The sequence below is a fragment of the Porcisia hertigi genome, chromosome 14, assembly GCF_017918235.1.
Source record: "Porcisia hertigi strain C119 chromosome 14, whole genome shotgun sequence".
Classification (NCBI taxonomy): domain Eukaryota; phylum Euglenozoa; class Kinetoplastea; order Trypanosomatida; family Trypanosomatidae; genus Porcisia; species Porcisia hertigi.
This window is the reverse complement of record NC_090573.1, coordinates 262,334-277,469: the sequence shown is the minus strand read 5'-3', so window position 1 is coordinate 277,469 and position 15,136 is coordinate 262,334. Positions and strand designations below refer to the sequence as shown.

General features: G+C 55.8%; 3 protein-coding genes across 3 annotated transcripts; all 3 read left to right on the top strand.

Annotated features, from left to right (window-relative positions):
- Nucleotides 1-475: 475 nt before the first annotated feature.
- Nucleotides 476-3,478, top strand: JKF63_06727 (uncharacterized protein; the record flags this gene model as incomplete). Its single annotated transcript, XM_067902676.1, has 1 exon — nucleotides 476-3,478. The coding sequence occupies one exon, from the start codon at nucleotides 476-478 to the stop codon at nucleotides 3,476-3,478; it is 3,003 nt and encodes a 1,000-aa protein (XP_067758569.1).
- Nucleotides 3,479-5,396: 1,918 nt separating this feature from the next.
- Nucleotides 5,397-7,442, top strand: JKF63_06726 (uncharacterized protein; the record flags this gene model as incomplete). The annotated part of the gene is made up of 1 exon (XM_067902675.1): nucleotides 5,397-7,442. The coding sequence occupies one exon, from the start codon at nucleotides 5,397-5,399 to the stop codon at nucleotides 7,131-7,133; it is 1,737 nt and encodes a 578-aa protein (XP_067758568.1). The 3' UTR covers nucleotides 7,134-7,442.
- Nucleotides 7,443-8,732: 1,290 nt separating this feature from the next.
- Nucleotides 8,733-12,719, top strand: JKF63_06725 (uncharacterized protein; the record flags this gene model as incomplete). Its single annotated transcript, XM_067902674.1, has 1 exon — nucleotides 8,733-12,719. One exon carries the CDS (start codon nucleotides 8,733-8,735, stop codon nucleotides 12,717-12,719), a length of 3,987 nt encoding a protein of 1,328 aa, XP_067758567.1.
- Nucleotides 12,720-15,136: the final 2,417 nt, after the last annotated feature.

Below are 15,136 nucleotides of genomic sequence, written 5' to 3'. Positions count from 1 at the left end.
CGTAGAGAAGTACGCATCACCGTTCAGCATATAAGTCCACATACACGCATACACACGTTACCTTCACGCCTGCACATACAAACGTCCCCGCACCGCCCTCCCCCCCTCCTCGCACCGCCCCCCTCCCCTCCCCTCCCCTTCTCCTTTTTTTTTCGCCTAGTGCTGCTTCGCTGCCTCTGCAAACACCCATCGCTTGCCTTTCTTCATCCTGGGGGTTTCCTTCTTCATACGTACGAATCCGTGTTTGCTTCTGTGTGGTTGATGATTCTGCTTCCCATTGCACCCATCAATTGGTATATATCATTAAAAAAAAGAATCCTGTTCTAATCCATCTTTCCCCTGCGCTCTCCTCTCTCCACCACCACCACTACCCTCTTTTTTTTTCATTAGAGTCATTCTTGTGTAACGGAGATAGGCGGAAGCGACATTTCGTGTGCCGCTGTGTGTGTGTCTCTCTCTCTCTCTCTGTGCAGAGATGGCGTATCACCAGCTGCAAGGGGGGGCGGCTAGTGGCTCCAGCGGCAAGGGTGGGGCAGGTGGCCGTCAGCCTTCAACTCTGCAGCGGCACACACAACAGCCAGCGTTATGTACATCATCTTCACCCTCACTTCGATTGGATGGCAAGACGGTGCCTGGAACCGTAGGTCCTGCTTCATCGGTGGCATCCTCATCGAGCGCTACCCTTGGACCCAGATACGTGGATCCAATGGCCGACAGCAATGGATACCGGCAGTCAGGTGGGGCAGGCGGTAGTGCCACCTATGGCCAGTCCGTTTCTGGACATTTGCCTGTACGACACCACCATTATCATGCGCAGCAGTCACGACCACCACCACCACAACAGCCTCCGCCAACGACGACGATGGCGCGGGGTGCTGGTATTAACGACCCTTCCACCGCTGCCTCTTCTTTGTTGGGTAGCTCACACTTCGCTGCGCCTCCACCACCGCCTACTGTGGGGGTTGACCTGCCCACAGGTTCCGCTTCGCATCTCCCCATGACGAGCGGGACTGTACCCGTAAGCAACAGCTACGCCTACTGGCGTGGTGCGAGCGGGGCAGGTAGATCCACTGTTCGACGGCGGCGTAGCGGTGGCGGTGGCAGTGGCACTCGCTACACTGGTTCCCCCGGCCCCAAGCATCAGACGTCGAAAGCACAGCAAGTGCAAAATCGACCGCGTGATGATCCCTCGGCAACTATCCCATCGGTGCACCTGGCAGCGTCTTCATCACAGGAGACCGCCTCCACTAAAGTCGCAGCTGCACCCTCGACCCTACAGGACAGTCTTGGCGGGCTGACGTCCTCGTCATGGCCTTCACCACAACCGCCGCCGCCGCCGCCGCCGCCGCCTCCAGCAGCGCCAGGGGCCGTTCTTTCGGCGAGCAGCAGCGCACCGCTCGTCTCCAGTCACGCCAGCCAGCCAGCTCGCAAAGGAGGAAGCAGTGGCGCATACTCGCCGCGCACCACCACAGCAGCCGTGCTAGCTTCTGCTTCAGTGGCAACAGTGCCGGGAAGCGGTGGCAGCGGCACTGGAACAGCCAACAGTGCGTCGATTATGCCACCAGCACGCTGTGTATCCGGCGCCGCCACCTCAATGACAGCAAGAGCTGTGTCACCTCCACAAAAGCCGCAATGCGCAACGAGTGGCGCTGCCGCGCCTGTTTTTGCCACGAGTGCACGGCTCATGCGCCAAAATGGCGAGGAGCGGCCGACTGTGGCCCTCTCGCAGAACATCATGGCCGTCTACGAAGCCATCAACACTCTCTTCTACCAGGAGCGCCAGCTGCGCTTGACGGCGCCGGCCAAGTACGCGGCCCACCAATACGAGGATTCCACTGGGCACTACCTGCCGTGCCCGGGTGAGGTGATCGCAGAGCGGTATGTGGTGAAGGAAGTGATCGGCAAGGGCAGTTTTGGCACGGTGGTCCACTGTGTGGATCAAAAATACAACGAGTCTGTTGCCGTCAAGATCATTCGTAGCGGCCCCTACTTTAAGCGTCAGGGCTTGTTCGAGGCGCAGGTGGTGGCGCACCTCAATAGTGACCCAGAGCTGCAAAACCTCGTGGTGCAGATTCGAAAAGTGTTCTTGTGGATGGGTCACATGGTGCTGGTCTTTGAGCCACTCAGCTTCAGCCTCTATCGGCTCATCACGTTGACAAAGTATAACGGCGTCAGCCTCGACCTAACCCGCAAGTTCGCTTATCAGATGATCAAGGTACTCCTTGTATTGGAGCAGCACCAGCCGCCCATCATTCACTGTGACCTGAAACCGGAGAATGTACTGCTGCGCGATCCGAGTCGAAGCGAAGTGCGCGTGATCGACTTCGGCTCCGCGTTTTATCAGCAGCAATCCCAGTGGACTCCTCCGCCAGCGCAGGTGGTGCTGCCGTCGACGTCACCGAGCAGCTCGCCAGGGCCACCGTGGGATACGTCTGTTGGTGGTGGTAGTGACGGGGTCAAGTCCACCCCAGCTGCCGATGGTGGTGGTGGTGGTGGTGATGTGCCACAGTCGCCGATCAAAGGACAACAACAGCGGCACCAGATTACTGGAGAGGTGACTACCGTCTCTGTCGACGCGGCGGCGACGAGTGTTGCCCCAGAACGAGCAGCTAAAGGTGCTGGTATTGGGGAGAGGGTTGGTGCTGCTGCTGCTGCTGCTGGTGCTGGTGCGGGCAGTCACGATGAGGGGGACATCCTCATGCCCAAGTACATCCAGTCACGCTATTACCGAAGTCCTGAGGTCATTCTAGAGCTTGGCTACACGACGGCGATCGATCGCTGGTCCCTCGGCTGCTTCCTGGTGGAAATGCACACGGGTGTGCCTCTCTTTCCAGGCAAAAACGAAGGGGACATGATCGCCTACTTCACCTCGATCCTCGGTCCCCTGCCCGACTACATGATCGCAGCAAGTCCCAAACGGACGCAGCTTTATTATACCTGTCCCTTAGATCCCTCCTGCAACAGTGGCGGCGACGAGTCGGCACATGGTGTTGCCACCGCCGGGACTAGTCCAGCGGCGGATACACCGGTGACACTCACTCCAATGTCAAGCGCGCCAGGACACGCCGTTGGCTCTCCCTTTTTTCTGCGGGCCCCCCGGGCGGAGGGCGAGGGCTCAGCAGCGGCTGCGAGGACCAACAGTAGCAACGACTGCGCGCCGCTCTGTCTCGAAGAAATTCTCGGTGTGCACAAGGGCGGCCCGCGAGGCTGTCGTGCTGGTCAACCGGGTCACGACGAGGCCACCTACCAAATCTTTTGCGACTTCATTCTCAAGCTGCTCCAATACGATCCACGGAAGCGCGTCAGTTGCCAGCAAGCGATCCAGCACCCTTTTCTAGAGCCAATCCGTGCTCTCAAATCCCGCTCAGTTGCAGCACCGTCGTCAGTCCTGGGTAGGAGCAGTGGTGGCGTTGCAGAGGAGGCGGCCAGTCCACCGCCCACGAAGGTACCACAGCCCCAGCCGCATGACAAGGCCTAAAAATAGGAGAGCGCACGCTTTGTGTACAGAGTAAAGGAATAACGATGCTCCTTCCGCATCCGCCTCCAAACCTCTATCGCGGTCCCCTCCCCTTTTCACCTTCGCTTTACGGGCTTTGTATATATATATATATTATGCTTTGTGCGCATCTTGGTTTATTCATCTCACTGTGCATGTTTTTTTTTCAAGGGGGGGGGGAGGGGCTTCAAGAAAATGCTGACGTGCACGTAGAGGGAGGCGGGAGGGGCTGTCACCATTTCTTTCTCTCTGTATATCTTTATGCATGCGTCTACACGAATACATTGGTGTATATGTGTTTGTATAAACTCCCGTGTGTCTGTCTGTGTCTGTCTGTGTGTGGGTGTACCTCTTTATAACACACACACACACTATATATCTGTATATCTGTTTATTTAGTTATAGATGAGTGTAGATATGCACACACATACTCACCTGCGTACGTACATACCACCATCCCTGCAGAAAAGGGTGAAGAAGAATGGAGTACGTGGGTGGGTGGGTGACCCGACTTGACGTGACCCCTCCCCTCCCCTCTTCCCTCCCCCCTCCCCCAACCCGTTTTTATTTCCTCTTGTGCGTGGGGCTCCATTGGCCTACGGACCTTTTCGATAGTAAAAGAAGAGACGCGACGACGTCTAACCTGCTTGTACTTGTACGTCAAAATCATTAATTTAGCGGAGGAAAGAGGGGGCGAGGTGGGGTGGGGTGGGGTGGGGGGGGGTGGATGGGGGTGAAGCAAAAACAATCAAGAAAGAAAACAACGACAACAGGAACACACACACATGCACGCCATAACATGTTGGTCGTTTTTTCCCCCGCTTTGATTACGACTCTATTTTCTTGTTGTTCTTTACGTCGCTTCTCTGAAGAAAAACGGTTTTTTTGTTGGCACCTCGTGCGAGAGGATAGTTGTTGGCTGTTATGTGCTGTTAGCGCTTCGGTTGGTACTCTCGCCGTTTCCCTCTTTTTTTCTCTCTGCCCCTGATCGAGGCCTTCACTTCGGCTTCTGTGTGTGTGTGTGTGTGTGCACTTGGCGGCGTGTGTGTGTGTGTGTGTGTTCGTGAGGTTTTGCTTTTCCCCCTTTCTATGTATGATGCCTCTCGTGCTTATTTACATCGCTCAAGCGCTCGTTGTCTGGAGTTACGCCTTCGGAGTCTCCTCTCCCCGCCCCTGCCCGCTTTCCACGGTGCCACCGTGGCTTTCGCATGAACAACAAGGAAGAGCGCGTGCAGCAGCCAAATGCGACGCGGAGGAAGGGAAGGGGGAGGAAAGAGTAGCTGCGCGACCCTACAATGTGATCAAAAAAAAAGAGCATGCACACAGTGAAAACATGTGTACTTTCACCTCGCTGTGAACCGTGGCCGTGTTCCTGTCTTCCCCTCCCTATGTGAGCGGTCAGTCAAGTGTCTTTTTGGTGCTGCTGCTGCTGCTGCTACTTTAGCTGCTATGAGGGAATGGAATATTTTTTTTTTTTTGGGGGGGGCCAAGGGGACGTGCGTCTGTCAATGACACGAGCGTTTTTTATTAGTGATGCTGTCACCTTGCTTTGTTTTTTGTGTGTAGAGGGAGTGATGTGGAGTTCCTTCCTTACTCACCCCATCTCCTTTTACGTCACGAGCTCACAGACACTCCAAAGATGGCCGGTGCGTCTCTCTCTCTCTCTCCTGTGGCGTACGCAAGATAGTGTGCGCTCATATGCAGTTGCCACAATTTGTCTCCTCCACTCTCTTCTCTGGCTTACCTCTCCTCCCCTCCCCTCTTCTTCGTTACACACAATACCGCGAACCACTTCTCTATATTACATATATATATATATATATTTCTTTTTTTGGATCCGCGAGTTTTGTTCTATGATGAGCATGCGAACAGCAGCGACCAACATCGACCGTAGTACACGATGGACCTCGAGGCAAGCCATTCGTTTCACAGCACAGTACGCGCCAGCAGCATCAGCGTAGGCAATCGACCACGGAATGGCAGCATCAGCACAGTCCTCGGTGCCGCTGTGGAGGATTTCAATTCACTCATCGTCTCGTTTTACACTCGTGGGTACCCCTCCGCCGAAGTCTTCGCGGACGAAGCGGCGGGGCTCGACTTGGAGGACATCAACGAGGCTGTGACAGAGCTCTCAAACGAGGTCTCGGCGCTCCAAGAGGAGACGCTCGTCCTCGGCGTCCACGCGCAGGCACTGCAGCAGCGGCGTCCTGGTGGTGGCACCGCTGCAAATTCGGTCAACATCCCTGTGCCAACGACTGGTGGGCTCGATCCGCTTGAGGCTGATGCCGTCACGGACCCCACAGGGGGAGCTCCCTCGCCTGTAGACGTCACCGTGACTCTGCTCGGCGGTGACTATGAGCTCAACATGGGAACCCTGCGCCCCACTGGTGGTGGTAGTGCGACCGAGATAGGTGGCAGCACAGCCGGCGGAGCCACCAGACGGGGTCGAAGTTACCGTCGCCGCTCACTCGCTGAAGCCGAGGCTTTTATGCGAGTAGACGACAAGGCCGCACTGTTGCGGCAGGAGCCAGAACGGCTGCGCATCCAAGAGGAGAAGGCGGCTAAAGAGATGGAGGGTGTGTACGAGGTGCTCATCGCCACCGTCGAAGAGGCCATTCGACGTCGGCAGGAGCTCCGCCTAGAGAGGATTCAGTTTGAGCGAGAGGTGATGCACTGCGGGGACGCCGAGGTCGACACGGAGGAAGCGTCCGATATCAGCGCCGCGGTGACAGCGGACGAGCTGTTGCGCTACCTAGAGCGTCGGTACAGCACCCAGGTGAACTACCTTGACAAGCTGAATGTCCAGTGCCAGGCGGCGGAGCAAGGCATTGCGCGTGCACAGCAACTGGTGCGGGAGCGTCGCATCGCCGGTGAGGCGTTCCAAGCAGTGGATATGGAGCAGCTGCGTATCGAGCAAAAACAGTTGAGCGAGCGCATGGAGACCAAGAACAATGAGCTCGCAGAACTGAAGGGCACGTCAACGCGTACGGTCCAGCAGCTGAACCGACTTATGGGTCAGCTTAACGAGCTGGTGAGCGAGCAGGCGCGGCTGAAGCGCGAGGCGAAGAGCCGCTCAGAATATTTGTCGCGCTGCGGAAAAGAGATCTCGACGGCGACGACGGAGGCCGCGCAGGCGGAGTCGAAACACATGACGCTCAAGTCCCAGCAAGAGGCGGTGAAGGTGCCCAAGATTGAGGAGTACATGGCGCAAAAAGCAGAGGAGGTCGAGCTGGAGAGGGCTGTAAGGAACTTGGAGCGCAAGGTGCAGATCGCTGAGGGGCAAGCCGCGGTGGTACGGCAACAAGTGCGGCGATTGGAGAGCCAACGCATCGCTGCCATTAATTACGCCAAAGAGAAACAACACAAACGCCATCTCGCCACGTCTGGTGGTGGCGCCGCCGCCGCCGCAGCATCGCGACCTGTAGTGGGAGGTGCACGTGGACTAATCCTGCATCGCCGACAGCAGCAACAGCAACAGAAGCAGCAGGAGCAGCAGGAGCCACAACAGGAACATCAGCAAGAGCAGGAATCTTTGCCGCAAGAAAGAACTGGCAACTTGGACGAAAACGGTGCAGCGGCAGAGGATCAGCCGGCGACAGCGGCAGCAACGGCAGCAACGGCTAGTTCATCGATGTAAAAAAAAAAAAGAGAGGCGGTGCTGTGAACAGGGGTTGGGAAAAGTGAGGTTGCCGCAATCGTGCGAAGAAGCCGCGCCGCGCTGCGCTCACCATTCCCGTCAATCTCTACGCGCGTGCGAGCCAACGAGTGTTTGAAGTGCAAGCAATATCTCTGTATACAGAGAGAGGGGGAGGGTGTGTGTGTGTGTGTGTGTGTGTGTGTGTACGGGAGGAACGCAGGATATCGAAGGGAAGGCACAGGCTCAGCCTCGACCTCCATGTTCGAGACACGAAAGGAGTCACATTGTTCTCTTCCCCCCCCCCCTTAATCGTACCTCCACCCCCTCCTCCCTCCCCCAAAACGCACATACAAATTCTGCGTATTCATGTACATTACGACTATGGCTGGGGGTATATGTGGGTACTTGGAAAGAGAAACAGGTGCCAGGAAAGGTTATCTTGGCCTCTCCTTTTTTCTTTTGGTCTCGTAGTATCATGTCTAGACTCTGTCTTGCTCACCAGACCGCGCGTACGTAACGCGCAGAGTCACTGAAGGACAGCGGCAGTGGCACCGGGGAAGGGGGAGGGGGGGATGAATGGACACGTTTTCAGCCCCCCTTCTTTCTCCCCCTCAAGAAGCAAAAACAAAGAAATGTTCATCTGCACTCATGCCGGTGGTGTATTTGAGCGGTAAAGTCACACGGAGCGTGGCACCGAACAAAGGTGGAAGACACCTCGCTACCCCCGCCTCACACCCTCAGTCTGGGGGAACAACATGAAAGCCTGTGGGGGGGGGGTAACCGGGTGAATGTGCGTGGAAGAGAACATTTGCGCACACATTTGGCATATCCGCATGCATGTGTTCATACGCTCGTAGTGTATGTTTGCGTGTGTGTCTCCCCACCGTTTCGACCAGTGTGTGTGTGTGTGTGTGTGTGGCGGCCATCATTCTTGATTCCTTTTCTGCACAACAAAAAAAATCCTCACTTTCTTTCTTTACCCCTACGTTTCTCTCTATATATATCTTCATATGGGTATATATTGGCGCCCATCTGCTCCTGCCGCTGGCGCTGGCGCCCCCCCCCTCTCCCTCCTCCTCCTCCTCCAAAAAAATTTCGCTTTTTTCTTTTGTTTTTCCCCCTTCGTCCGTTGCTACACGCCATTACAAATGAAATACAGAAACACAAACAAGCTGCGCGCTACACCCATCTTTGAAACAAAGCTACCGAGTCACGTGCCAGCCTACTTTCCCTCCCCCTAATAATAATATATATATATATATACATATATATTTGTATATATATGCTCACATAAAAATCCACACGCTTGCACACGTACACCTTCTAGCGTGAGACGGCCAAAGGTGCCTCTCAGGGGAGAGCGCTGTTGCGCACAGTCGCTCGGGTCATCGTGTTACCTCCTCCCTTTCCTCCTTCCCCCCTCTCTTTCCCCCCCTCCCCCTTTTTTCTCCTCCTATTTCCAACTTATGTCTTATCACGTGAACACCATTATAGGCTGACCGCAACGTCTTGCTGAAGAGTATTCCTGCCCCCCCCCCCTTCCCCCTCTTCCCCCACCCTCTCCGAACGTCTCTCTGCAGGGCTGCTTCTGTAGGCGTCATGAGAGACGGAGGTGACACGAAGAGTCCGCCATACACCGAGGATGTACATGAAATAGGCAGCCTTTCCGCATATCAGCTCCCTCACCAGGGCAGCTCGCTGGCAACGTCAAACATCCTCCCTCCCGTTTCGGCGCCAGGAAAGGTCGCCGCAATTTCAAAGCGAGATGAGGCGACGGACTTTCGCATCCTGGTCGCTGCGCGTATTCGCCCTTTCACAGAGTTGGAAGTGCGCCAGTGGCAGCAGGAGAGGCGTGCTAGTGTTGAGGACTCGGGGGACGCTGTAGCGTTGCGTGGCAGCTTCATGCGCTCATCCACTCGGCACCCGTTCGGGCCAGGACACAAGTCGCTGAATGCGTCACCACCAGTAGCCACCATTAGCCCTGGCGCCGCACATTCGCAGGAGCTCGGTGCTGTACATCCGGACGCCGGTCAGCCGTCGCTCCACACTCAGAGCACGCCTATGCCCGTGGTGGAAGTCGAGGACGATGGACGAACCATAGTCTTGCTGGACCCGCAGCGACAGTCCACAGACCCCAACGCTACGGCACCGGTGCGTAATGCCTTCACGTACGATTGCGTCTTTAGCAGCTTCGCGCCAGTAGTGACAGCGGGGCCATGCCCCAAGGGCAGCTTGGCTCTGTCCTCTGCTCCGGTGCCACAAGCCGCGAGTGGTGAGCTCTATTCCATAACCAATGAGACTCAAGAAGGATTTCCTAATCCAGCGTTGTGGTCGTCTTTCTCGACAAACGCGTTGGAGCACGAGCGACAGGCCGAGGCGGAGCAGGTCGCCATTTACAAGCATCTCGCGATTCCCTTGGTCGACACCGCGTTGCAAGGGTACAACACTTGCATGTTTGCCTACGGTCAGACAGGTAGCGGCAAAACGTACACCATGGTGGGGACACCAGAGCACCCAGGGCTGATCCCTCGACTGTGCCAACTGCTCTTCACACAAGTCGCAATGCGCAACGCCGAGGTGCATGATGGCGGTGCAGCCTCATCGTCGACGCAGTCAGCCGCAATGAAGCTGCAACTCTCCTACATGGAGATCTACAATGAGCAGGTGCGGGATTTGCTAAAGCAGAGGCCCAAGAACGCCATTGTGCGCTACCGCAGTCGCTTCGACAAGAAGGGGGTTGACAGCGAGGAATATCGTGCGCTCAAGGTGCGACACCACCCATCGAAGGGCATCTACGTGGAGGGGCTGACAGCAGTTTCGGTGAGCACGTGGGTCGAGTGCGAGGAGCTTTTTCAGCACGGCAACGCACTTCGTACACAGTGCAGCACGGCCATAAACGCCAAGTCGAGCCGCTCGCATGCTATCTTCCAGCTAACGGTAACACGACACGAGGCCACTGGCGGTCGCGTGCGGGGACGGGATGTGACGCTGGAGACGTCGAGCAAGATCAACCTGGTCGATCTGGCTGGAAGCGAACGCAACACGAACTCGAAGACCACCGGCAAACACCTCGCAGAGGCGAACAGCATCAACGCCTCCTTATCTACACTGAGACGGGTGCTTAGTGGACTGGTAAGCAACCGTGGCGGTACCGCCAGCAGCAATTCGCAGTCGAACACTGGGGGCAGCAAACAGAAAAAAAACTTTGTCGTCCCGTACCGAGAAAGCCTGCTGACGTACGTCCTCTCTGACAACCTCGGCGGCAACAGCTTCACCGTCATGTGCGCCAACGTGTCACCCGGGGCTTCGAACATCAGCGAAACGGAGTCGACGCTGCGTTACGCTATGCTAGCGCGCAGTGTCGTGAACCACGCACGAATAGACAAGACTCCGACGGCCCGAGTTATTCGCGAGATGCGCGAGCAGATTAAGATTATGCAGGAGGCCTTTCAGAGGGCCCCGAATCCGGCCCAGGTCTCGGAGCTGAAGGAGGGTATCCTGCTAAGTGAGCAGCTTCTGCGCGAAATGCGGGTGCGAGAAGACATGTATGAGTCGCGGCTCCGGAGCAACCAGGTGCATCAGAAGGAGCTGCAAAAAGCACTCGAGACCTACCAGGCTGGGGAGGCGTACTGGCGTGCAGAGGCTCAGCGGCAGCAGGAGAGGGTAGAGTCGCTCCGCGCCGCCCTTGTGGCTGCGACCACCACCACTACCACCAGCAGCAGCAGCAACGTAGCAGACGCGATCGCCGATTGCGGAGAGGAGAAACCAAAAATTCCTCCGTCAGGGCCGCGTGAAGCGTCCTTGGAGGATCCCGTCCCTCGCCATCCCTGGCTGAGCCAAGACGCCGCCCGCGCACCGCCCATTTCCACCGATGAGCGCAGCCGGAACGGCACGGCTGCCAACGCCACGCCAAGTCCCAGCAGTAAAAGGAAGAAATGGAAGCCGGCAAGGCAGTATGCGGGGCTGCACGGGAAGGGCGGCAGCGGTGGACGAGACGCTGCTGCCAGTTTTGAGGCCTCAACCGATCTTTGCCCGGCTGTGTCACACGTGCCTAGGCCGTCCGAGACGCGTGGCAGCCCCCTCTCCCTCATCGGCCTCCGCGAAGAGGTGCATCTTCATGGTGTCGTGCTACCTCATCTCCGCAGCGGCAGCGTTGCCAGTGCACCGTATCAGGTACACCACGAAGGAAGTCGTCGACCAGCACCGTCAGCGGTCCCCCGGCAACAGACCAATGCGAAGAGTCCGTCCCAGCAGCAGCTGTCCAATACTCCTTCATGGAGTGAGGGTGTGCAGCGGCACCCGCGTCCCCCACCCCAGAAACCAGAGTACCATCGCCTTTCGCATACGACCCTCTCCCTAGACCCGTCGTCGAAACAGAGGAGGAGTCCCTCGCCGAAGCCTCCGGAGACCGTAACGGGGGAGAAGGCACTCGGGACACCACCTTTCGCTGATGGCTCCTCGGGGCTGAGTGGACGGCACAGAGGCGGCAAAGGCAGCGGTACTGTCGGGAGGGGTGTCGACTACTTGAGTGAGGGGCCGTCCTATCATGAGTCAAATACCCACTCACCTGCCGCAATAGGCACCACAGAAATCAGACTGAGCCTTTCGACGTCATCCGATGCCGTGCCCTTCCGTGGGGGCCACGGGATCGACAGAGTGGCGAACAACGCCGATGGCAGAAAAGGTCTACACAACTCCTCTGAGCGTCGCGTATGTCGCGGCTCGGATGTTGCTGACCTGCAAGGTGACACGCTCGAGATGTACAAACAGCGGGGCACAAGCGAGAAGCTGCAACCACACCAACTGACTTCCGGACAGAGCGATAATCGTATTTTTGATAACCACCCAGGAATTGAGGGTGATACAGCCACTCCGGCGTCGTCTCCGCTGGCGTCGAAGTCTGCGCGGATCCCTGAGGCGTGTCAACCCAAGAGGAGACGCGACCATCACTGCAGTTCTGTCACTGACGAGTCTTCGTTGAGCAAACAGAGCGCGAAGAGACTTCACAGCATCGCCCGCAATCACAGCAGGGACCAGGACACGCCGAGAGATGCTCGTCGGCTATCCACCCCGCGGCGGTCACCACAGGAAAAGCAGCGGATGTACAGCGAGGACGTCAAGGTCATATCAGAAGCAAACGTGGGTGTCCGCGGGCCGTTGCACCGGCAATCCACCTTTTCGGCCCCTGTGGAGAAAAAGGGCAGTTATGCGTACCGGCACCGGTTCGCTCATTACGTCGACGGTCTCTCGCAATTATACGAAGGCAAGCAAGACTGCCATGGTGTAGCGATGGCGTCGCTACATCCCCACCATTGTAGCAATGATGCCGATCTAGACGTGGGGGAGGAGGAGATCAGGGCTTCGGAGGTCATCGCTGGGACTTTACCAGCCATCGGCGCATATCGGTCTTCAGGGCACCACCTTGTCTATCCAACCGTCGAGGCTGCCTCAGACGCTGTAGCGTCCGTGGCAGCTGCGATAGTGCCCTCATCAGGGCACATGTTGCCTCCGTCGACTACTCGGAAGCGAAAGCAGAGCGGGGGGAGGCACACACGCGAACATGTACAAATCCACCTCGATGCGTGATGGTCACTACTCCACAGTGAACACGCTGAACCCACCTACGTATTAGTGTGGTCATACCCCCTCCTCCCCCCCCCCACACACACACACACACCTACACCAGCTCTGTACTGACACTCCTGTCCTTCGGCAGAGACGCAGTTGCTAGAAACTAGACATTTTTTTTTTGTGTGTGCTGGCCGTCATTTCGCTTCATATATAGGTGGATATGTGTATGTACATGTACGTGTGTATATTTTTTATTTTTTTTTCATTTTTTGTTGATGTACATACGTCCACGTAAAATCTCTGCTCGGGTATTGTGTGTGCTGTTTTGTTTTGTTGTTTTGTTTTGACCCCCTCCCCCCTCCCCTCCCTCTCTCTCCCCTTGTTGTGTGTATATATATTTGTGTGGTTGGTCGTTGTGGGTTTTGCTTCGAGATTTCGAGGCCTTTTCTATAGTTTTCTCTTTTTCTTTCGTTGATGGAAGGGATGAAGCGACAGGTAAGGGTAAGGAGAGAGCGCATAGGGGAAAGAGGTAGTGCTGCTGCTGCTGCTGCTGCTTCTCCCCGTTTGCTTTTCTACCTCGGTTACTTGGGCTTCGACACCTTTCCCTTCCTCTGTGAAGGAAAAGAACGCCCCTCCCCCCCCCCCTGCTCCCTTCGCTCCTCTACCCTATCTGGTTGGGATATCGAGATGTACATAGTTCTCTCTTTCCCCTCTCTGTCCTCCCCCCCCCCCATTCGCAGTGGAATTGCAGCCGCGAGTTGCTCTGTGGCGCACACAAAATATATTTTGTGTATGTGTGTGTGCTGCATCTCCGTACTGAAAGAGGTAAAAAAAAAACGGCGTGCGGCAGCGGTGTGCTGTCATGATTGAAATACGGATGTAAAAGTCACGCGCTCTCATGGAAGCACTCCTCCTCCTCCTCCTCTTCTTTTTTTTTTGCTGTTCTTTGTTAGCGCCCACCTACTTTTTTTCCTTTTTTTGACCTATTCCATTTGTGTAAGCGCGTGCGCGTGCGCCGAGCTTGTGGACTGCAGTGTCTGTTTGGATAGTCTAAGATGTGTGGATATCGAAATAATTGTCGTCCCCCTTTTTTTTTCGTTTCTAAATAGTTCTTGACGCCTTTGAGAGGATGGGTGAGTGGGTGGGTGGATGGGCGGGCGATGTACGTAAGTGTGTGTGTGTGTATGTGTGTGTGTGATATCAAAATGAATCTAAGGTATGCGTCTGTACGCTCTCGTCACGCCCCCCCCCTCCCTCCCTCCCTCCCCCGCCTTCGAGCCTTGTTTTTCCCCCTCTTGTTCTTTCCACCATTGCCTCTGGTGTGTGTATGGTTGTGTATGTATGATTACTTGACATTTCAAATGTTTGTCTGCCCTGTAAAACAAATCAAAGCGGCATGTGGCCCATACTTACGATGCTCACTCTCCACTCCGTGATGCGTGGAGGTGCTCTGAGGACAGCACGAGGGGGAAAAGACCATTAAAAAAGACAACAAACATATATAAGAACAGAAACAAGAGGGCTTCGCCGCAAAACGTTTGGCTACTCTTTTTTTTTTCTCCCCGCCTCCGCCTCCGCTTCCCCACACCCCCTCTCTCTGTTGTTCCCTCGTAAGCACATATCACCCTTACCATGACGGTTAGCGTGCCTGGGCTGCAATGAGCCGCTCATGTGTCGGCATCTTTGCAGGAAGTCGGTTCACCACTGATGCGCATGTCATCCTGCATCCTCTCATCGGACTACATGTGCTTCCTCTTTACACTTCCTGCACCTCCCCCCCCCCTACACACACATACACACACACACACACATCGCTCTTTCCTGGTACAGGAACAGCTCGTGCAGGTTATTTGCCCACCCCCCCCCCTTCCCCCCACCGCAGTCGCCCTCCCACTTTTTCTCTACCTTTATTTATATTCGCTTCACTGTGTGTGTGTGTATTTGTCTTATTCAAATTCTTTGGCACTCGTCAAGGCTTCTTTGCGCATTAGCCCTCACCCCCGTTTTTCGTTATTATTAAGGCCTTGTAAAACAAACCTAAAGCCCACCCACTCACTCTTCTCCTCCCGGCCCCCTTAATAGAAGCCTTGGCTTCTCCCACTCCAATCCGGCGGTGTGACAGTCCCTCCCTTCCCCTCTTCCCCTCTGCTCTGCCACTCTCCGGAGAAGCACAGGTACATAAATAATATATATATATATATATATACACCCACGCATCTCTTTTCGGCGTGCGTGGCTTCTCTCCTTTTCTCCTCATCATCTCCTGAGGGTTTGCCACTCGAGGTGTTAGCATCACCCGTTGAGAACAGCGCGGCTTAGGAAGAGGCGCACTTGACGACACCCCCCCCCAAAAAAAAAACAAACCGCCTCCTTCTGCGTATACACAGGAGTGGGTGGAGCTTGAAAAAAAAAGGTTTAACCAGAGTCGTTTC